Source organism: Bufo gargarizans, chromosome 4 (assembly GCF_014858855.1).
Source record: "Bufo gargarizans isolate SCDJY-AF-19 chromosome 4, ASM1485885v1, whole genome shotgun sequence".
Classification (NCBI taxonomy): Eukaryota; Metazoa; Chordata; class Amphibia; order Anura; family Bufonidae; genus Bufo; species Bufo gargarizans.
Genome location: NC_058083.1, coordinates 131,999,795 through 132,024,898, shown reverse-complemented (window position 1 = coordinate 132,024,898; position 25,104 = coordinate 131,999,795). Strand labels below are relative to the sequence as shown.

The 25,104-nt window shown below is 43.0% G+C and overlaps 1 protein-coding gene across 1 annotated transcript; it reads right to left on the bottom strand.

Moving 5' to 3' along the window:
• Positions 1-8,318: 8,318 nt before the first annotated feature.
• BET1 (Bet1 golgi vesicular membrane trafficking protein) lies at positions 8,319-19,051 on the bottom strand. The gene is made up of 3 exons (XM_044290310.1): positions 18,872-19,051; positions 14,641-14,697; positions 8,319-9,021 (listed from the first exon to the last, which is right to left on the bottom strand). Exons 1-3 carry the CDS (start codon positions 18,992-18,994, stop codon positions 8,866-8,868), a joined length of 336 nt encoding a protein of 111 aa, XP_044146245.1. The 5' UTR covers positions 18,995-19,051; the 3' UTR covers positions 8,319-8,865.
• Positions 19,052-25,104: the final 6,053 nt, after the last annotated feature.

Below are 25,104 nucleotides of genomic sequence, written 5' to 3'. Positions count from 1 at the left end.
GGATCTGAATACTTTTGTAATTGCATGAAATTAAACATTTAGTACGGCCACTGTGCCCATCACTGAACTCTATCTGTATAGCGCCACCTGCTGTTTGTTTTCTTTATTTCTCCGTCCACCTCACTGAGGTGGTCGCACCTGCTCAGTTCAAATCTTCAACTGTCACCAGACACACCTTCTGTTAGAACCTGTGGACGTTACAGAGCTGCGTCTGCGGCAGAAAGGACACACCACCTGAGCTGTGACAGGGCGAGAGCTACAGCAAGTCCCCCTCAGCCTTGTTAGAAAGAGACTTTTCATGTGCCATATGACGTATTTAAAGCAGAAAAACAATTTTTGTCACTCATACTGGTCAAATGGCGATAGATTTTATTTATTTACATTTTTTTGTGTCTTTTATTTTTATTTATAACAGATTACATTTTATTTACCATTTCATAAAAATTGTACTTGCTTTTTCTTTTTACAAATATTAGACTTTTACAGTGTTCAAAAACGTGAGAATATATATATATTTGTGAACTCAATTAGGTTTTTATCACATCAATAAAAAACCCTTAAAGGGAGTCTGTCAGCAGATTTACCCCTTTTTAACAGTTGCCATTATGCTGTAGCCGCAAAACAGACGATTAACACAGTACCTTGATACGCTTTGGTGGACTTTTAAATCTGCCAAAAACGAACTTTGATGAGGGCTCGCAAGTGCCCAGGGCGGAGTCCACCGGGTTGGAGCCCAGGCAGCTCTGCCTCTTCGGCTCTTATCCCCGCCCAGCCTCCTCCTCTGCTCGCCTATCTGTTGTCTCTCCCCCTCAGCGAGATCCCGCGCCGATGCGATAACTTCCTTGGCCGGGGCATGCGCACTGCGATGCCCATTGCTGACACGGCATCGCAGTAGCTTATGCGCATGCCCCGACCAAGGAAGTCATCGCGTCGGCGCGGGATCTCGCTGAGGGGGAGAGACAACAGATAGGCGAGCAGAGGAGGAGGCTGGGCGGGGATAAGAGCCGAAGAGGCAGAGCTGCCTGGGCTCCAACACGGTGGACTCCGCCCTGGGCACTTGCGAGCCCTCATCAAAGTTCGTTTTTGGCAGATTTAAAAGTCCACCAAAGCGTATCAAGGTACTGTGTTAATCGTCTGTTTTGCGGCTACAGCATAATGGCAACTGTTAAAAAGGGGTAAATCTGCTGACAGACTCCCTTTAATTAGAAATACCATATTTTCCACAATTGTTATATATTTTTTTAATTATTTTACTGTTTTTATTTTATTTTTTATGCGTCACCTAAAATGTCAGCTCAGACTGTCAGGGCTGTGCAGGGTCCATTTAGACCCAGCCACAGGGTCACAGGACCCTAGTCAGTCTAAGGGGCCCCAAAAAAAGACAAAATTGCACATGGTAGGCACAATTACCGTTCTTTCATTGGGGCTCATTTGCCGCCAGCTGTAAACTACAGCGGCTTTCACTCCATTTCCGGAGTGAAACGCGTTGTAAGTGTGCCAATTGTAAAACGCGGGCTGCCAACTCTGTGAGCCTGTTCTGTAATTACATGGAGACCAATTACACAGGACAGACATCATGCTCGTTATTTATGGTCCCCGCTGAAATAAAAAGACCGATGGGAGCGGTAGCAGCTGCTGTCTCAGCAATGACTAATGTGCAGGGAGCGAGGTTTACTTGCCTAAAAACACCCTCTTCTGCCAGAAAATACGGTCCAGATTTTCAAAAAGCTGTGGGACGTGAGAATCTTTAGTCCTCTGTTTCAGAATTCATTCAGAAAAACTATCGAATTTACAACAAAATGCTATTTTTGGAGGGAATTTAGAGATTTTCCGCTTTTTAAAAAACGCCCATCTTCCTGCTATACCCCCCGGAGCCTGAGCTAACCCAATATATCATAGGTTAAAATATTGGCAAAAGTGTTTAAAATTGCAATAGGTTATATTTTTCTCTATATTTTATCTTCCCTACTTTATCCCGCTTTATGTTTAGACTTAGGCCTCATGCACACAAACTTATTTTCTTTCCTTGCCCGTTTTTCGCGGACCGTATGCGGAACTATTCACTTCAATGGGTTCGCAAAAAAAAAAAAACAGAAGTTACTCTGTGTGCATTCTGTTTCCGTATGTCCGTTCCGCAAAGAAAATAGAACATTATTGCCCGCATTACAGACAAGGATAGGACTGTTCTATTACGGGCCAGCTGTTACGTTCCGCATAATACGGAATGCACACGGACATCATACGTATTTTTAGCAAATGCATTGTTTTCGGATCGCAAAATACATACGGTCGTGTGCATGAGGCCTTAAAGGGTTGCTCCAGCTGGTGGGTCAATTGTAGAGGGCTGATCCTGAAGTACAAAATGTCATGCACCTGCTCCCGGCACTCCATTGCAGTATCAAGGGTCTGGTCCAGCTCCTTCCGTTCCTGTAAGGCTACGTCTACACGACGACATTTGTGGCGCGAAATTTTGTTGCACTAATGTTGCGCAACAATTTTTAGAACGGCAGTCTATGGTGTCGCACTGCAACATGCTGCGACTGCGACGCAACAGTCTCAGAAAATCCATTCAAGGTGGATTTTTCTGCGACTGTTGCGTCGCAACACCACAGACTGCCATTCTAAAAATTGTTGCGCGACATTGGTGCAACAAAATGTTATGCTACAAATGTTGCAGTGTAGTTGTGCCCTATCTGTCGCACGACAAATGTCGTAGTGTAGACGTAGCCTAAATGTCTGAACATGGTCAGAAGCGCTGCTGCGGCCAGTCACTGGCCTCTGCGGTGATGTTTTCCCAGGCGGCACGTGAGATGCTGATTGGGGTCATGTAACTGGTGAGACCAGTGATTGGCTGCAGAAGAACACATGATCCCTCCCAGAAGTTTAAAGCCCGTGGACTGGAAGGAGCAGGACTGGACTCTGGAATGGAGCGGCAGGGAGCAGACAAGTGACTTTTTTATGTAAGGATCAGTGCTCTATGGCCAAATTGAAAGCTAGAAAACCTTTAAACAGGTTTTCCATTCCTCGGGATAGGCCACCAATATTTGATCGGTAGGGATCAGACTCCCGACACCTCCAGCAATCAGCAGTATAGTGGCCCAACATTGCATAGTGGTTGTGCTTGGTATTGTAGCCAAGGCTCATTCACTTGAATGGGACTGAGGTGCACATAGGACGTTACATCACTGGCCTAGGACGTGGCTGCGGCACTCAGAGTGCGGCGGCCTCTTCAAACAACTGATCGTGGGGCTGTTGGTATTTAGATCCCCAGCGATCTGATCCTAAGGACAGGTCATCAATATTATACTCTCAGAATATCCCTTTAGGGCCATGTATAGGGGCCTCCCGACTTTCTTCCGGTAGATGATTCTGGGGTAGAGAAAGATCGGGCGCTTTGAACTTTAACACCCAACCTTCCCAGGAGATAAGTAGTCAGCAGGGAGTTGGGAGAATGACAGATTGTGACAACCACCCGCCAATCCCGTCGTACTAAGCCACAGTTGCCATACAGGTCTCCACTAGAGACTTCTGGAGGCGAATCCACTGTGAGCACAGAAGACGTTTAAGATTGGTTGGTGGGCCCAGACAGGATGCAATCACGATTGTATGTACAATCGGTAAAAATAAAATTACTGATTTCACGCTGGAAATCAAATTAATTTGCTGCCACCACTCTTCGTATTGAATCGGGGCGAAGAGACCCCGGCTAGCTAATCCTAAAGGGACGAAACGTTTTTTTGCAACCTAGCTAGTAAATTAACAATTTATAAAAATAACACAATTTGGTAGTATGTCTTCTGAGGACAGAGTTCTTAGCATAGATCAGGTCATCAAGTAACAAGGGCAAAACTGGAACGATGAAATCGTTAGTTTTTATTCTAAAACTACACACAAAAATATATATATTAAAGCTGACAGATAAATATACCGGCCAGTTGAACAGATTGGTTCGGATAGAAATAGGTAAGAGGTGGAAGGGAATAGAATGTCTGTAAGTTCAGAATTACCGTGGTAGTGTCCAGTAATAGGCAAAGTCTTTGTAGAATAATCCAAGATGGTGGGGTGTGCCCGTGTCCCGCGGGCGGTCGAGATGTTAGTCGACGTCAGATGGTAGAAGAAGGACCCAGGACCTGAGTGCGTCACTGTTTTTACCTACTCTGAAGCAGGGAGTGGTTATGACACGGTCAGGTCCAGCCTTGTGTAATTGGAACAGGGGCAGTCCTTTGCCCCATAGGGAGAAAATCTGGCAGCATCTTTGCTTTGCCCATTTCTCCATATCCCGTAAGTCCAATCAAGAAATATAGTTGATATTGATAATCAGTACAATTTTACGCATCATCTGATAACAAATACGACTAGAAGATAATACAGGGTGCCCGAGAACCTTTATATCTCAGAGCGGGAATCTCTGGTTTGCCCGCGGGTTTCCTAGAAGGTGGGTTAGGAGAACCAAAACCATCTCTGAAAAGATGGTTCCTTTCACATTTCCATAACCCATGAAATATTAGGAAAATATGGGAAAAATATGAAGCTTATGGATTGAAGGGGACTTTCAGGTCATCTTCCTTCCTGTACCAACCAGCTGTGTGATAAGGATCTGTCCTTTTCTTCTGAAGCTCGCTGCCCAGGCTAAAGGTGTGAGACCCCTGCTGGTATTGGAGACACTATGGCTGCAGAAAGACCAGGTTTATGAGGTTCTGTCATAAGAGAACTAGATTGATGGCTACTCAACTTGGCATGGGCAGGAAAGGTTTGTCACAAGGTGGTGATAATGGCACCTCTGCTCTGTGAATTACTCCTTTAGTCAAAAGAGAAGATTCTTAGTGAAGGCTCTTTTGTCTTTGTGATTGTGAAATAAGATAGGGCCGGGGGCTATCCATAGTATTCAGTATATTGTGCAGACTAGATGGGCCAAATGGTTCTTATCTGCCGACACATTCTATGTTTCTATATTTCTATGTTGATATGGCGCATTTGCGATTTCCTAGTATCGCAAAGCGTCACACAGATACTGAAGGTGTTTGGGCACCTTAAAGGGAACCTGTCACCGGGATTTTGTGTATAGAGCTGAGGACATGGGTTGCTAGATGGCCGCTAGCACATCCACAATATCCAGTCCCCATAGCTCTGTGTGCTTTTATTGTGTGAAAAAAACGATTTGATACATATGCAAATGAACCTGAGATGAGTCCTGTACGTGAGATGAGTCAGGGACAGGGCTCATCTCAGGGTAATTTGCATATGTATCAAATCGTTTTTTTTACACAATAAAAGCACACAGAGCTATGGGGACTGGGTATTGCGGATGTGCTAGCGGCCATCTAGCAACCCATGTCCTCAGCTCTATACACAAAATCCAGGTAACAGGTTCTCTTTAAAAGAAGAAGAGCTCCAGGAAAATGAGGAGGTGTTTAGGTTTAGATCTGGAAGGTAGAAGAAACCTTCTCTTACTGCTCAGGCTCCAATGAACTCCAGACTAAGCCCCCACCCATTTCCAATACATCAGCAATATGGAGAAGACCAAACCATTAAAGGTCCTTTCATCTTTGGCAGTTTTCTAGAAGATTGCTTCTTTCAGGGTCTGGTAGGAGTCTATGTAGGTGGGCTAACAGGCAACTCTCTAATTTGTGTCCTTATCAATTATTTAGGTTATGTGTCCCTTTATAACATTTTCTATAATGTTAAAGGGATCGGGCTCCCACCAAAACTGTTATCAGGCGTCAATAAATGTTTGTCTGACTGGGTGGATTCTCATCAATAGTAAAGGAGTCCTGCGTAGGGAGGGGTACGCAATCCAATAGCAACCGTTTTAAGTTCGCCTTCAAGCGGTTATTTAAGGCCTATAATGCTCCCCCCCCCATATACCCTGGCCCCTCACAGAGGTTGTACTTACCTTGCATCTCGGCACCTGCGCCGCTGCATCTCCCTGTCTCGCGGATGAAAATATCTGTTGTCGGGGGGCAGCCAATAGCAGGCCACCACAGGAACGAGCCTCACCCACAATGCTAGGGAGGCTCGTTTCCGTCGCGGCCTGACCCCCCCCCCCCTTCTCCCGACGCTGGATGCAGCGGCGGCCATGCAGGCTTCAGAAGTGACACGGGTGCCAGGTAAGTACTATCTGTGTGATGGGCCTGAGCATATGGGGGAGACATTATAGGTCTTGGATAACCCCTTTCAGTGTAAGGAAACAATATGGCTGCAGCTTGCACAAGTCTATGTGAAGTCAGTGCTAAGAGAGTCTTTAAAAGGAATCTGTAAGCTCCAAAACACCCCCTAAACATTAGTAAGTGGTTACAGAGTCAATGACTCCGGGATCAATTATGCAATTTTTATCTTCATACTCCCTTGCATTCTGACGCTGTGCTCCGATAAACCAGCTGTAAATAGCATTGACAGGACTCCTCAGCGCACGCACACAATGCAGAGGACTCAATGCATTTACTGCTGGTTTGTGGAGCACAGCGTCAGCATGCAAGCGAATATTAAGAGAAAAATTATATAATCAGACTCTGTGTCACTTACGCTATATACAGGGCTGCCCATAATTATTCATACCCCTGGCAAATTTTGACCTAAAGTTACTTTTATTTAACCAGCAAGTAATTTTTTGACGGGAAATGACATAGGTGTCTCCCAAAAGATAATAAGACGATGTGCAAGAGACATTATTGTGGGAAATCTATATTTCTCAACTTTTATTTACATTTGAGCAAAAAGTGTCCAGTCCAAAATTATTCCTACCCTTCTTAATAATCAATAGAAAAGCCTTTATTGGCTATTACAGCAATCAAACGCTTCCTATAATTGAAGAGCAGCTTTTTGCAGGTCTCCACATTCATCTTTAGCAATGAGCTCCAAATCTTTCAGGTTGGAGGGTCTTCTTGCCATCACCCTGATCTTTAGCTCCCTCCACAGATTCTCAATTGGATTCAAGTCTGGACTCCGGCTGGGCCGCTCCAAAACGTTAATGTTGTTGTCTGCTAACCATTTCTTCACCACTTTTGCTGTGTGTTTTGGGCCATTGTCCTGCTGAAATGTCCACTGGTGCCAAGGCCACGTTTCTCTGCAGACGGCCTGATGTTGTCGTTGAGAATCCTCATGTATTGCTCTTTTTTCATGGTGCCGTTTACTGTGATTAGGTTCCCCGGTCCATTGGCTGAAAAACACCCCCAAAGCATTAGGTTCCCACCACCATGTTTGACAGTGGGGATGGTGTTCTTTGGGTTGAAGGCTTCTCCTTTTTTACACCAAATGAAGGAAACATCATTGTGACCAAACAATTTAATTTATGTTTCATCTGACCATAACACAGAAGACCAGAAGTCGTCTTCTTTGTCCAGATGAGCATCCTTGGATTCTTTTTCACCTCTCTAACTATCCTCCTGGCCGGCACAGGTGTCACTTTTGGCTTCCGACCACGTCCCCTGAGATTTTCCACAGTGCGGAACATCTTGTATTTTTTGCTCAAATGTAAATAAAAGCTGAGACATGTTTTTGATTTCTACAATAATGCCTCTTGTACATCGTCTTATTATCTTTTGGGAGACACCTATGTCATTTCCCGTCAAAAAATTACTTGCTGGTTGAATAAAAGTAACTAAGTCAAAATTTGCCAGGGGTATGAATAATTATGGGCAGCATTGTACACCTCTTACTCTAGTTTGGGGGGTCTTTTGGAGCCAACAGATTCCCTTTAATGCATGCATGATCAACGCTGGAGACCATGAACGGTGCAGTCCTATGATTATATCACATGACTACCATTGCATCATATGGGCAATCTTTGCTGTCTCATGTGCACGGATGTAGCATGGAGCACTATGGTTAAAGGGGTTATCCCTTTTCAAACCAGCACCTGGGTCTAAATACTTTTGTAATTTCATGTAATTAAAAATTTTGCAAAACCGCTGAGTTATTTACTGAAATCTATCTGTACAGCGCCACCTGCTGTTTGCTCTTTTTCTAAATTCTTTGTCCAGCTCACTGAGATGGAAGGACATGCTCAGTACCATCCTTTAACTGCCACTAGCGGCAGCAGAAAGGACATGCCCCCTGAGTTGCCAGCTTGCAGAGCAATTGGAGCAATGAATGGAGAGATCTCTGGATTCATGTGAGGTACAGAGACTGTCATGTTCTATATAAGGGATGCCCAACCTGCAGCCCTCCAGCTGTTGCAAAACCAACTCCCTGCATGCTTGGACTGCCTACTGCTATTAGGGCATGTCCTTTTGCAACAGCTGGAGGGCTGCAGGGGTCTCTGCACAGAGAGGACCTGTGTTAGAAAGCTGCATGTAAAAGTAATACGAGATGATCACATATCACAGGATAAAAGCGCTGTTTAATGTCCATCCAAAATATTAATTTACTACAGATAAAGGTTTTAACTTTCCATAGTGGAAATTCCAGGAGGTGGGGGAGGAGGGTTAGTTGCATCCAAGCCTGGAAATTGTGCGCTTCCATCCATAAGGATGAGTCCCCTGTGTGACTTTCTCATAATTAGATAATGATTAACACAGTGTGGTCCTCCATAGCTCTTCTCAGATCGTTAATTCTCTTCTGCTGGGAGTTGCCACTTTCATCATTGTACACCTATGGATTTACTGGAATGAATGACGGGGAACATGAAAGGTTCCGGGTTCCGGTGGGCTAGGGCGATTATAAGGCGATTCATGGTCTCAACGAGTTCTAAAAAGAACAAAACCGCCATCTTCCACCAAATTAGGGTCTACGCTGCAGTCACTGGAGAATATGCTCCAAAACACTGGTCTCCGTTGTGTTGTAAAACTGAACTCCCAGCATGTCCCGAGAGAACGAAGACCAATTGTTTGGCACAATTAAAAAAAAAAAAATGAAAAAAAACACTGATCACCTGAGCTTCACAAACCAGTAAATGACAAAGAAAACAAAAAAGGCGAAGAGCATCATATACAAAAACAGCTTAGCCTGGCTGCCCCTGGAGAGCACCTTCAGTCTGCCCATTGTAGCCCCTAAGATACCACCGGCTGAGTCGAAATCCGAGTCCTTAAAAAACAGATAAAATGTAAATTGTTCAGCAAAAACGTAGTTAATTTATACAATGTAACATTAAATATTCTGTATGCAGAAAGAACATATAAGAATAAGATCTATTAAATACTGACTCCTAAGTACAGGAACATACTGTAACTACTATAATACTGCTCCTATGTACAAGAATATAAATAATGTAATACTGCCTCCTATGTACAAGAATATAACTACTATAATACTGCTCCTATGTACAAGAATATAACTACTATAATACTGCTCCTATGTACAAGAATATAACTACTATAATACTGCTCCTATGTACAAGAATATAACTACTATAATACTGCTCCTATGTACAAGAATATAACTACTATAATACTGCCCCCTATGTACAAGAATATAACTACTATAATACTGCTCCTATGTACAAGAATATAACTACTATAATACTGCTCCTATGTACAAGAATATAACTACTATAATACTGCCTATGTACAAGAATATAACTACTATAATACTGCTCCTGTGTACAAGAATATAACTACTATAATACTGCTCCTATGTACAAGAATATAACTACTATAATACTGCTCCTATGTACAAGAATATAACTACTATAATACTGCTCCTATGTACAAGAATATAACTACTATAATACTGCTCCTATGTACAAGAATATAACTACTATAATACTGCTCCTATGTACAAGAATATAACTACTATAATACTGCCTCCTATGTACAAGAATATAACTACTATAATACTGCTCCTATGTACAAGAATATAACTACTATAATACTGCTCCTATGTACAAGAATATAACTACTATAATACTGCTCCTATGTACAAGAATATAACTACTATAATACTGCTCCTATGTACAAGAATATAACTACTATAATACTGCTCCTATGTACAAGAATATAACTACTATAATACTGCTCCTATGTACAAGAATATAACTACTATAATACTGCTCCTATGTACAAGAATATAACTACTATAATACTGCTCCTATGTACAAGAATATACTACTATAATACTGCTCCTATGTACAAGAATATAACTACTATAATACTGCTCCTATGTACAAGAATATAACTACTATAATACTGCTCCTATGTACAAGAATATAACTACTATAATACTGCTCCTATGTACAAGAATATAACTACTATAATACTGCTCCTATGTACAAGAATATAACTACTATAATACTGCTCCTATGTACAAGAATATAACTACTATAATACTGCTCCTATGTACAAGAATATAACTACTATAATACTGCTCCTATGTACAAGAATATAACTACTATAATACTGCCTCCTATGTACAAGAATATAACTACTATAATACTGCTCCTATGTACAAGAATATAACTACTATAATACTGCTCCTATGTACAAGAATATAACTACTATAATACTGCTCCTATGTACAAGAATATAACTACTATAATACTGCCTCCTATGTACAAGAATATAACTACTATAATACTGCTCCTATGTACAAGAATATAACTACTATAATACTGCTCCTATGTACAAGACTATAACTACCTATAATACTGCTCCTATGTACAAGAATATAACTACTATAATACTGCCTCCTATGTACAAGAATATAACTACTATAATACTGCCTCCTATGTACAAGAATATAACTAACTACTATAATACTAGCTCCTATGTACAAGAATATACCTACTATAATACTGTCTCCTATGTACAAGAATATAACTACTATAATACTGCGCCTATGTACAAGAATATAACTACTATAATACAGCTCCTATGTACAAGAATATAACTACTATAATACTGCCTCCTATGTACAAGAATATAACTACTATAATACTGCCTCCTATGTACAAGAATATAACTACTATAATACTGCTCCTATGTACAAGAATATACTACTATAATACTGCTCCTATGTACAAGAATATTACTATAATACTGCCTCCTATGTACAAGAATATAACTACTATAATACTGCTCCTATGTACAAGAATATAACTACTATAATACTGCTCCTATGTACAAGAATATAACTACTATAATACTGCCTCCTATGTACAAGAATATACCTACTATAATACTGCTCCTATGTACAAGAATATACCTACTATAATACTGTCTCCTATGTACAAGAATATACCTACTATAATACTGTCTCCTATGTACAAGAATATAACTACTATAATACTGCTCCTATGTACAAGAATATAATAACTACTATAATACTGCCTCCTATGTACAAGAATATAACTACTATAATACTGCCTCCTATGTACAAGAATATAACTACTATAATACTACCTCCTATGTACAAGAATATACCTACTATAATACTGTCTCCTATGTACAAGAATATACCTACTATAATACTGTCTCCTATGTACAAGAATATACCTACTATAATACTGTCTCCTATGTACAAGAATATAACTACTATAATACTGCTCCTATGTACAAGAATATAATAACTACTATAATACTGGCTCCTATGTACAAGAATATAATAACTACTATAATACTGCCTCCTATGTACAAGAATATAACTACTATAATACTGCCTCCTATGTACAAGAATATAACTACTATAATACTGCCTCCTATGTACAAGAATATAACTACTATAATACTGCCTCCTATGTACAAGAATATATCTACTATAATACTGCCTCCTATGTACAAGAATATAACTACTATAATACTGCCTCCTATGTACAAGAATATATCTACTATAATACTGCTCATATGTACAAGAATATAAATACTATAATACTGCCTCCTATGTACAAGAATATAATAACTACTATAATACTGCTCCTATGTACAAGAATATAACTACTATAATACTGCCTCCTATGTACAAGAAAATAATAACTACTATAATACTGCTCCTATGTACAAGAATATAACTACTATAATACTGCTTCTATGTACAAGAATATAACTACTATAATACTGCTCATATGTACAAGAATATAACTACTACAATACTGCTCCTTTGTACAAGAATATAACTACTATAATACTGCTCCTATGTGCAAGAATATAACTACTATAATACTTCCTCCTATGTACAAGAATATAACTACTATAATGCTGCTCCTATGTACAAGAATATAACTACTATAATACTGCTCCTATGTGCAAGAATATAACTACTATAATACTGCCTCCTATGTACAAGAATATAACTACTATAATACTGCCTCCTATGTACAAGAATATAACTACTATAATACTGCCCCCTATGTACAAGAATATAACTACTATAATACTGCCTCCTATGTACAAGAATATAACGACTATAATACTGCCCCCTATGTACAAGAATATAACTACTATAATACTGCCTCCTATGTACAAGAATATAACTACTATAATACTGCCTCCTATGTACAAGAATATAACTACTATAATACTGCCTCCTATGTACAAGAATATAACTACTATAATACTGCTCCTATGTACAAGAATATAACTGCTATAATACTGCTCCTATGTACAAGAATATAACTACTATAATACTGCTCCTATGTACAAGAATATAACTGCTATAATACTGCTCCTATGTACAAGAATATAACTGCTATAATACTGCTCCTATGTACAGTAATATAATTGCCTCCAAAATATATCAAATTTTGTCATTGTTTTCATCAGCAACCATACAGATGACATAATTAGGGCTGCAACGATTAATCGACGTTATCGATAATATTCGATAACGGGATTCCAGTTATCGAATAATCGGCCGATTCTTTGCTATGCGGGCGGGAGCGGGCGGTCAGGCTCTATGCCTGCGGGTCCTTGAACTTTAGATCACCGCATCTTTATTACCTTACAATGAAGCTCCAGTAACAGGCAGAGCGGGTGGCGGCGTAACGTCACTTACTCAAGTGACGCGCAAGCTCCGCCTGCTTCACTCATAAAGTAGGTGGAGCAGGAGCGTCACGTGAGTAAGTGACGTTACGCCGCCGCCCGCTCTGCCTGTTACTGGAGCTTCATTTGTAAGGTAATAAAGATGCGCTGATTTAAAGTAAAAGTTACTGCCGGTTAAGGAATACTGCTGTGAGCGGAGGGGGATCTGTGGATGGCACTGTTATGGAGAGGATCTGTGGATGGCACTGTTATGGAGGGGATCTGTGGATGGCACTGTTATGGAGGGGATCTGTGGATGGCACTGTTATGGAGGGGATCTGTGGATGGCACTGTTATGGAGGGGATCTGTGGATGTCACATAAAGCATAAGATGCTATATAGTGTCATCTATAGATCCCCCCATAACGGTGCCATCCACAGATCCCCCCATAACGGTGCCATCCACAGATCCCCTCCAGCCATAACGGTGCCATCCACAGATCCCCTCCAGCCATAACGGTGCCATCCACAGATCCCCTCCAGCCATAACGGTGCCATCCACAGATCCCCTCCAGCCATAACGGTGCCATCCACAGATCCCCTCCAGCCATAACGGTGCCATCCACAGATCCCCTCCAGCCATAACGGTGCCATCCACAGATCCCCTCCAGCCATAACGGTGCCATCCACAGATCCCCTCCAGCCATAACGGTGCCATCCACAGATCCCCTCCAGCCATAACGGTGCCATCCACAGATCCCCTCCAGCCATAACGGTGCCATCCACAGATCCCCTCCAGCCATAACGGTGCCATCCACAGATCCCCTCCAGCCATAACGGTGCCATCCACAGATCCCCTCCAGCCATAACGGTGCCATCCACAGATCCCCTCCAGCCATAACGGTGCCATCCACAGATCCCCTCCAGCCATAACGGTGCCATCCACAGATCCCCTCCAGCCATAACGGTGCCATCCACAGATCCCCTCCAGCCATAACGGTGCCATCCACAGATCCCCTCCAGCCATAACAGTGCCATCCACAGATCCCCTCCAGCCATAACAGTGCCATCCACAGATCCCCTCCAGCCATAACAGTGCCATCCACAGATCCCCTCCAGCCATAACAGTGCCATCCACAGATCCCCTCCATCCATAACAGTGCCATCCACAGATCCCCTCCCCATAACAGTGCCATCCACAGATCCCCTCCCCATAACAGTGCCATTCGCAATTTTTTTAATATGGCCTTTGAACATAATTTTTCAAGTAAAATCATATAAACCCCTCTTTGTCATTTTTTATTTTTTTTCCAGATTAATCGATGAAATTATCGACAACTAATCGATTATTCAAATAATCGTTAGCTGCAGCCCTAGACATAATGTGACTGTCCAAATCAGCAGTGATCTATTTGGTAACTATGGCAACAGTGATGACCCATTCCTCTGAATTCATCTACACCAGAGTCTTGTACCCCACCTAGGACCACATTACTAAACTACTCACATGTGCTAATAGTTTCATTCTTGCAAAAAGAACCAAAATGAGGGCAATTTCTGCAAGTTAGCCCCCACAGGGGCGTTTCTTTTTGTGTGGGCGGGGCTTACAAACGTGGGGTAATTTGGTAGTGAAGTGTTTCATGCAGGGTCAGCAGGTGCGGCAAATAGTGAGGGGGGGTTTTCACGTTCACCTTCGGAAGTCTCAAGATTTTCATCTGTTTAAGGCCTGGTGCATCCTGTCGCGCGTACTCACCATTTCTGACAGTAATTTATTGTGGTATTTCACTTCTGTCCCAATATCGATAGAAAGCTGAAGAAAAAGCAAGAAAAAATTAGTCTGCAACTGGACAGCATGGAAATATGGAGTCATGAAGGAGATTTCTTAAAGAAGCACTTCCACAAAAATTATTATTCTCTGACCTGTAAGGCCCATTATGTAATCTTCTTGCCAGTGACTGTATTTGAGAGTTATAACCTTCCTTCTGATCCTCGGCTGTGTCATGTGCCCTGCACTAACGTTCCAAATAATACAGCTTCTTATGTGTGGACAGGAGGCCAGTTTCTCTGTGTATTCCTATAGGAGCCCCAATGTCAGTCTCTTAGGAATCAGTAGAGGAGTAACTGACTTCCTGTCCTGTGTTAGTTGGAGATCAGAGTGCTGGTCACATGACACAGCTGAGGATCAGAAGGGAGGTTATAACTCACAAATACAGTCATTGGTAAGAAGATTGCATTCACTACAGTTTACATCATGTACTTCATGTAAGGCCTCTTTCACACGGGCGTCATTTTTTTTGCCCGGATAAGAGCCGGGTGCGTTGCGGGAAAAATGCGCGATTTTCCCGTGCGAGTGCAAAACATTGTCATGTGTTTGCACGCACGGTTGCTAGGAGACGATCGGGATGGAGACCCGATCATTATTATTTTCCCTTATAACATGGTTATAAGGGAAAATAATAGCATTCTGAATACAGAATGCATAGTAAAACAGCGCTAGAGGGGTTAAAAAAAAATAATAAAAAATTTAACTCGCCTTAGTCCACTTGATCACGAAGCCCGGCATCTCCTTGTGTCTCCTCTGCGCTGAGCGGCTGAACAGGACCTGGGGTGAGCTGCTCCATTAAATATCGGTTAAGGACCTTTGATGACGTCACTCCGGTCATCACATGGTACGTCACATGATCTTTTACCATGGTGATTCACCATGGTAAAAGACCATGTGATGACCGGAGTGACGTCATCGAAGGTCCTTAACCGATGTTATAAGGGAAAATAATAATGATCGGGTCTCCATCCCGATCGTCTCCTAGCAACCGTGCGTGCAAATCGCACGGCATCCGTACTTGCTTGCGGATGCCATCCGATTTTCACACACCCCATTCACTTCTATGGGGCCTGCGTCACGTCGAAATCGGACAATATAGAGCATGCTGCGATTTCAACTGAACGCACAAGTGATGCGTTAAAAACAACGCTTATGTGCACAGCCCCATAGAAATGAATGGGTCAGGATTTAGTGCAGGTGCCATACGTTCGCCGCACGGATCGCACCCGCACGGAAAACTCGCCCGTGTGAAAGGGGCCTAACAGGTCAGAAAATAAAATGTCAGTGGGAGTTCTTCTTTAGGGGGAGTTCTTACTGATCAGTACCTGATCGGTGGGGGTCAGCCACTATACGATGTACGGTGCTGTGGTTGATAAGCTGCAAAAAGGTGGTGGTGCTCACAGGAGCGCTGCTGCCTTCTTAAACATCTGATCGGCGAGGATCTCGGGTGTCGGTCCCCCACCGATCAGATACTGATGATCTATCGAAGTTAGAAATAGTCGAACAACCCCTTTAAACAGGTTGTCCAAAGATTTAAACCTATCCCCAGTAACAGGAGAAGGGATAAGTGTCTGAACAATGGGGAGCAGTGGTCGAGCATGCGCACTGCTGCCCCATTCATGAGATTGAGTACAGGGATCTGCGATATAGAGATGAATGGTGCGGCAGTGCACATGCCCGACCACCCCTCCATTTATCCAGGAGGACACAGGACCCCGTCCTCGATCAGTGAGACCCCAGCGGTCAGGCCTGAATCGATTATACCCCGTGGATAGAGTATAAGCTTAAAGGGCTTCCGTCACCCCACTAAACCTTTTTTTTTTTGCTTACTTATAATCCCTACACTGCGATTTATGGCTACATGATTAATCATTTTGGTCCTGTAGATTTAGTTTAAAACAAGCTTTTAAAATATGCAAATTACCTTGCTACCAGCAGGTAGGGCGGCTACTTGCTGGTAGCAGCCGCATCCTCCGATCGTAAAGACGCCCCCTCCGCATTGTGATTGACAGGGCCAGCGAACGGGATCGTTCTCTGCTGGCCCTGCCTGTTTGCATTTAAAATATTGCGCCTGCGCCGTGGCCGTACCTGTCTTCAATTGGCGCAGGCGCACTGAGAGGCGGCCGCTCCATCCTCAAAAAAAACAAGACTCTCACAAATATTGGTTTAGGACGGAAGCTGTGTACACATTACACAAGACTATGACCGAGGCTTGGCGAGCTGTACACCTCACATGTAATCAGTGTGGACAGACCGGGATTCTAGTTTATTGAGGACACAGATTTCCCCACGTTCACAAGAGAGTCATCTGCGTTTTATTATTCTAAAGGGCAATGCACCTTGAAAGTCTACTGAGATGTCCTGGAGACGATATTAGTGGGGTCAATGACCAAAGGTCCCTACCAATGCACAGAACGGAGGAGCTCTGGACTGGGGTGAGCCTCGGGACATCAGAGTTTGGTCAGATGAGTCAAGGAGCTGTACCAAGAAATTTGCTGCTGGTACCCAATGACTTAGGTGGCGTCCTATTGACGTCATGGAAATCACACCAGCTCCTGGAATTATCTAGGTGGTGCCCAAGTAGATAATTGCTCCAAAGGTAGCAAAACTCACAGGTGATTTGTCCGATCGCTGTCCATGGTATCAGCCAAATAATTACTGCATGAAATGGTCTAATAACATTCACCAGTGTGACCACTGTGCTGGTTACTACTGGGGTGAGGACACACGCTGCAGTGACCAATTGACTAACGATTCTGGACGGGATACCTTGGTTTCACTTGGAAAATCCGGCAGCCACCGGCCACTACATATAGGCTAGTGCTTCACCCACATACAGGCGATGCAATGTGTGCCCCTCAGATGTATTCATGTTCGACGCAGGTCATGCGGCTACAGTAGCCGACGACTGGCCACAGAGTTGACGTGTCCTATCACTAGGTTACGTGATGCATGGTGGACACGTCACAGTTGCGTCCGGTCATCGGCTGCAGTGGCCAGATGCTGACATGAGGACACTAGTGAGCCGGAACCCAGCGTCCGGGAGCAGGTACGTATGTTTCCCTATGCAGGTCCGCCCACGTGGGAGGTCTGGTAGAAAGACCCCCCCCCCCCCCCCATCCCCGAGGATGAATAACCCCTTTAATACTGATAATCAAGGGGGTTCAACGCCAAGACCCCCCAAATATCAGCCTTTTAAAGAGGCCACTGCACTCCAGTGAGCACCATGACCTCTTCTTAGACCAATGATGACCCATTCATCGGTCACGTGGCCTACGTGCAGCTCAGCCCCATTCAAGTGAATGAGACTGGGCTGCAGTACCACGCACAGCCACTATACCATGGAGGGCGCTGTGCTTGGTATAGTGTAAGGAAGCCGCAGCGCTGATTTTCAAACAGCCGACCATAGCGGTGACGGGAGTCGGACCCCCAGAGATCACGGACTAAGGGTCATCAATATAATAAACAGCAAGGGGCCAACATACTAATGCAGCATAGGGGCCCCTCTGCTGTCTATATCCGCCCCTGGTGTCCCAACCCTGTAGTAGAGTGCTTACTCCCGTCCTGAACCCTGGCTCCTCTGACTACGACTACAGTATAACACACACAGCTCTGCTACATATACGTTACTGTTCCGAGGCTTCCTGACTCCGCCCATCACCCGTGTACCGCCTGACCTCGCGTCGTTCCTCTTTATGTTCTGATACCTTATTTTTTTTGTCTAGTAACCACCAGACCAAACTTTCTAATACACCCATATGGCGGTAGCAATTATTTTATGCTCCCATATGTCTAGGTGCAGAGCGCCAGCGCCTGAACAGGCACTTTATATAATATGTCACCAGGCCCTTTCCTGGGGTGTATTGGAAATGTTCAGTACAACCCAATTCCAGCCCCTGTAGTAGCAGCAGCAGCAGATGAGAACATTGAAGCCCCCCTCAGGCAGCCTGTAGCTCTCCACTACCTGAGAAATAAAAACTACATAGAAAAAAACGACCAAAGCGTGCTTCAAACTACAACTCCCAGAACGTTTGCTCGTCTATGGCCATTGACAGCCGGCACAGAGGCCTGACGGGATTTGTAGTCCAGCACCGGCCCTACAGGCTCTTTGCTTCTAAGCCGTACGGAGGCCCAGTCGGGTCAGTTTTATTATACTCACAGATTTCAGCGCGCTGGCTTTGAGCCGCAGAGTTTCCGTGAGTCTTTCATTCTCTTCCTCGTACACACTGTAACCGCTCATCTCCGGGCGTCCTTCCCGGTGCTTCATCCCTCCCCGGTCCATGCTGGCGATGCTGACTGCTCAGCGGCTGTCACATCCAACACACAGTGATTACGTGTACAGGAGATCAGCGGCTGTGTACGGCGCGCAGGATGGCTCAAAATGGCTCACTTGTCGTTTTTATTATTCTATTTCTATTTTTATTATATTGGAAGTAAGCGTTTATAATATTCTTATTTCATTTTTATCCTATTTATTTATTTTTTGTTGTTTTAATTATTTTATAATTATTATTATTATTTATATAACTTTTTATTTCATTTTTATCTGGACATGTACTATATTATACAGGCTGTTAGGGGCAAATCTATAATATGTATGCTTGAAACGTAAAAAAAAAAAATTTTTAAGGTTTTTATAAGTTAAAATAAAAAGTGTACATTATATTAGTGCGCTACATTGGTAAATGCATTTGGCTAAACCCTCACGCTGATATTAAAATGAGACTTTCGCCAATATATTCTTATATCAAGAACATGGTCCGCTGCGGGCAGCCTCCGCTGTATGAAAATGTGCTGGGATTGCTGTTAGCAACGGATCACATGTGCAGGATATGCTCCCTGGTTAGAAGTGCGCAACAGCATATGGGGTTTGGAGCATCTCCTGCTTTGTAAGGCCTCTTTCAAACGACCGTTTTATTTTTCCATTTACGGGCTGTTTTTTACGTTCCGTATACGGTCCGTATACGGAACCATTCATTTCAATGGTTCCGCAAAAAAAAACTGAATGTATTCCGTATGCATTCCGTGTCCGTATTTCCGTTTTTACGTTCCGTTGAAAGATAGAACATGTCCTATTATTGCCCGCAAATTACGTTCCGTGGCTCCATTCAAGTCAATGGGTCCGCCCAAAAAACTGAACACATATGGAAATGCATCCGTATCCGTTCCGTGTTTGCGGAACCATCTATTGAAAATGTTATGCCCAGCCCAATTTTTTCTATGTATTTACTGTATGTGCCATACGAAAAAACAGAAACGGAAACACAACGGAAACAACAAAACGGAACAACAGATCCGTAAAAAACGGACCGCAAAACACTGAAAAAGCCAATACAGTCATGTGAAAGAGGCCTAAGACCACTTTAGGCCTCATGCACACGACTGTTGTGTGTTTTGCAGGCCGCAAACCGCGGATCCGCAAAACACGGATGGCATCCGTGTGCGTTCTGCAATTTGCAAAACGGCACGGACAGCCATTACTATAACTGCCTATTCTTGTCTGCAAAAGGCGGACAAGAATAGGACAGGTTATATTTGTTTTTGCTGACAACGGAACGGAGCAAAGGATGCGGACAGAACACGGAGTGCTGTCCGCATCTTTTGCGGCCCCATTGAAGTGATGCGGACCAAAACAACGGCCGTGTGCATGAGGCCTCATTCTGTGAATCTGTTTGTACATGCATGACTGGAGGTGTGGCAACTCCAGGTCTGAATGTGCCCGATTTTGAACCATGGGTAACATTCAGGTGCACCTGTGCGGCCTACGTCATCTGAAACAGTGATAGGTGGGACTCACAGCCTCCTCCCTCCTTACATTGTATGTGTGATTTCACGCTGGAGGTAACTGGGGGTCAGTTGGCTGTGTGTCGGACACTATTCCCCTATCTGTAATTGCCCGTATATGGCATACAGTAGGTAGATTAGCGTTAGGTCCCGTGCCACTTTGAGAGACCTTGACGGTCTCGCGCGCGTTCGCGCATGTTCGCGCGCGCATGCGCACTTCGCTCAACGAGGCAGAATCTAAAAGTCCGCACGGGCGCATCAGGCACAGGCCTGTGCGCACGCGCGGGTTCTTTGAAAAGGAGGAGGGGGCACTGAGGAGAGCCGGAGGCGGATTTCATTACATCGAGGTGGCGCTGAAAGGATCATGGGAGGAGCTGGGCACCAACGGCGGCGGCGGAGAGCGGCAGATTCAGACCTTCAGAAACGCCCTGGGCACCTTATCCAGAAGATTGACAGGTTAGATAAAAGCGATTTTTATCAAAACTACACGGCAGATTTATCTTATAACAACAGCTTTGTAATGACAAGGGCACCATGGAGAGAACAATAGTTTTAAAAGGGGGGGTTAGAAACTGGTGACAGAGTCCCTTTAACACGTGTGTTATTAGACACCAATGGTTTGATAATATTGTTGGCGGCACATATTGCCGAGAGGTTAGTGTCTAGTGTGGAGCGAACTTGTGTTTTCAAGTTCGGCATACAAGGTTCAGGATATCTAAGAATTCCGCCATGGATTCAGCTACCACAGACCTTAACTTATGGTCCATGTTAGCGGAATCCATAACGGAATTCTTAGATATCCCGAACCTTGTACGCCGAACTTGAGAACAGAAGTTCGCTCATCCCTATTAGTGTCCCTGGTATCACTACTAGGGGTGACCGACTGTTGTATGCGATGGCTCTGCAGATCGTCACACCAGCAGTCGGGGCAGTGTGTTCTCCACAGTAAAGGCAGGATTGCTACCTCCTCTATTTTACACTGGGGACTGTCTAATAGCGGGACATTACATGGACAGATACGTTAGTTCTAGATCTACATGAATGGTCAGACGTTCTACTAAATCAGGTGTTATTCCTAGTGCTCTTAAATCTTCTCAAGCCAAGCAGAGCCTTCAGAAGGATAAACCTACACTTACCTGATGACAACACCTATTTCATAACGAGAGAAGAACATGTCTCCTGCACCTTCACCTGGATCTTCTTCTATATCATTGTCTCCGTCTATCCAAAATAGTCCGCGCACGCCACTGTGGTAGTTCAAGAAGTCTCCCGTCTTTTTGTTTCGAAAGTTCGACAACCGTTTGTAGGCATTACGCACCTCCATTAATACCAACTTGTCCCAAATCACTCTAATTACTCACAGAAGTGAAACATAGCGTAAGTGGTTATGAAGATAATGTCACGTCGCTTCAGTCCATGGCGTCTGAACAAGGAACGCGCTCAACAATTGTTTGACCGTCTAGAGGAATTGGAAAATAATCTGAGATTCACCGGCATTCCTAAATCCATTAAAGGGGCATTCCCATCACAGACAATGGGGGTATATCTCTAGGATATGCCCCCATAGTCTGATAGGTACGGGTCCCACCTGTGGGACCTGCACCTACGCCGAGAACGGAGTGTGGAGAGAGGTGGCTGAAGGAAATTACTAGAGCCCCATAGAAATTACTAGAGGATGGCTGCGCATGCGCAGTGTGCCCTCCACCACCTTTCCACTCTCTGTTCTTGTGTAGGTGCAGGTCCCAGAGATACCCCCATTGTCTGTGATGGAAATACCCCTTTAAGGGAGAAAAAAAAAAAAAAAATTCTCTCAAAAGACCTAATGGAAGTTTCCAACCACTCAAGTCTTGCCCCCTATAGAGCGTGCACGCCGGCTGAGAGGGGTTCAACCAGCCGCAATAATAAATTAAGTTTTTTAATTTCTTGACTAACAAACACAGATTTTACTGGTGTATAGAAGGGAAGGTCCTCCTGAGAGGAGAGGTCACAGGATTGTAGTATGAGACTTTTTCTTCAGTCTCAGTCACTTGAAGGAGAAAAGCTTTTTTTAGAGGTAAGAATCCGGTGAATAACAATATTCGTTTCCCGTTAAATTGAGAGTCCCCTTAGATGGCCTTACCTTCACCTTTGACAAACGCATTTCAGTCAAGAGTCATTTCATTCCAAATGGAGAATGACTTTACTTGTCCTACAGCTAACCCTACAAGTCTAGCTCCTTTCTGAATAGTGTATTGTATTAACCTCTTATTTTCTTATGTACTCTATTGCTTGTGGGATTTAGGACGTCTTTTACACATGCTTCTTTTCTCATATATTAAGAGTGACGTGCATGTCCACTTGCTCTTTCTTTACTCCTGGGTTGCCTGCTTGCTTGGACGGTACCCTGGGAATCCTTTTGGCAAACCTTGTTTGTTTAATACTGCTCCTATGTACAAAATATAACTACTATAATACTGCTCCTATGTACAAGAATATAACTACTATAATACTGCTGCTTATGTAGAAGAATATAACTACTATAATACTGCCTCCTATGTACAAGAATATAACTACTATAATAATGCTCCTATGTACAAGAATATAACTACTATAATACTGCCTCCTATGTACAAGAATATAACTACTATAATACTGCTCCTATGTACAAGAATATAACTACTATAATACTACCTACTATGTACAAGAATATAACTACTATAATACTGCTCCTATGTACAAGAATATAACTACTATAATACTACCTACTATGTACAAGAATATAACTACTATAATACTGCTCCCGTGTACAAGAATATAACTACTATAATACTGCTTCTATGTGCAAGAATATAACTACTATAATACTGCTCCTATGTACAAGAATATAACTACTATAATACTGCTCCTATGTACAAGAATATAACTACTATAATACTGCTCCTATGTACAAGAATATAACTACTATAATACTGCTCCTGTGTACAAGAATATAACTACTATAATACTGCTTCTATGTGCAAGAATATAACTACTATAATACTGCTTCTATGTGCAAGAATATAACTACTATAATACTACCTCCTATGTACAAGAATATAACTACTATAATACTGCTCCTATGTACAAGAATATAACTACTATAATACTGCTCCTATGTGCAAGAATATACAGTCATGTGAAAAAATTAGGACACCCTTTGAAAGCATGTGGTTTTTTGTAACATTTTTAATAAAAGGTTATTTCATCTCCGTTTCAACAATACAGAGAGATTAAAGTAATCCGACTAAACAAAGAAAACTGAAGAAAAGTCTTTTCAAGATCTTCTGTAAATGTCATTCTACAAAAATGCCTATTCTAACTGAGGAAAAAGATAGGACACCCTTGCCCCTAATAGTGAGTGTTACCTCCTTTGGCTGAAATAACTGCAGTGAGACGGTTCTTGTAGCCATCTACCAGTCTTCGACATCGGTCTGAGGAAATTTTACCCCACTCCTCAATGCAGAACTTTTTCAGCTGTGAGATGTTTGAGGGGTTTCTTGCACGTACAGCCCTTTTCAAGTCACCCCACAGCATCTCAATGGGATTCAAATCTGGACTTTGACTTGGCCATTCCAGGACTCTCCATTTCTTCTTTTTCAGCCAATCTTTGGTTGATTTACTAGTATGTTTTGGGTCATTGTCATGTTGCATGGTCCAGTTCCGCTTCAGCTTTAATTTTCTAACTGATGGTCTCACATGTTCTTCAAGCACCTTCTGATACACAGTAGAATTCATCGTGGATTCTATGATGGTGAGCTGACCAGGTCCTGCTGCAGCAAAGCAGCCCCAAACCATGACACTTCCACCTCCATGCTTCACAGTTGGTATGAGGTTCTTTTCTTGGAATGCTGTGTTTGGTTTACGCCAAACATGTCCTCTGCTGTTGTGTCCAAATAATTCAATTTTGGACTCATCTGTCCAAAGAACATTATTCCAGAAGTCCTGGTCTTTGTCAACTTTATCTCTGGCAAATGTCAGTTTGGCCTCGATGTTTCTCTTGGAAAGCAAAGGTTTCCTCCTTGCACACCTCCCATGCAAGTTAAACTTGTACAGTCTCTTTCTGATTGTAGAGGCATGTACTTCTACATCAACAGTAGCCAGAGCCTGCTGTAGTTCTCGAGATGACACTTTAGGGTTTTTGGAGACCTCTTTTAGCATCTTGCGGTCTGCTCTTGGGGTGAACTTGCTGGGGCGACCAGTCCTGGGCATGTTGGCAGTTGTTTTGAAAGCCCTCCACTTGTAGACTATCTTCCGGACAGTGGAATGGCTGATTTCAAAATCTTTTGAGATCTTTTTAAATCCCTTCCCAGACTCATAGGCTGCTACAATCTTTTTTCTGAAGTCCTCTGACAGCTCTTTTGCTCTCACCATGGTGCTCACTCTCACTTCAACAGTCAGGAGCACACCAAACTAAATGTCTGAGGTTTAAATAGGGCAAGCCTCATTCAACATGCAGAGTAACGATCTACTAATTATGTGCACCTGGTGTGATATACCTGTGTGAGATCTGAGCCAATTTAAGAGGGAATACATGTGAGGGTGTCCTATCTTTTTCCTCAGTTAGAATAGGCATTTTTGTAGAATGACATT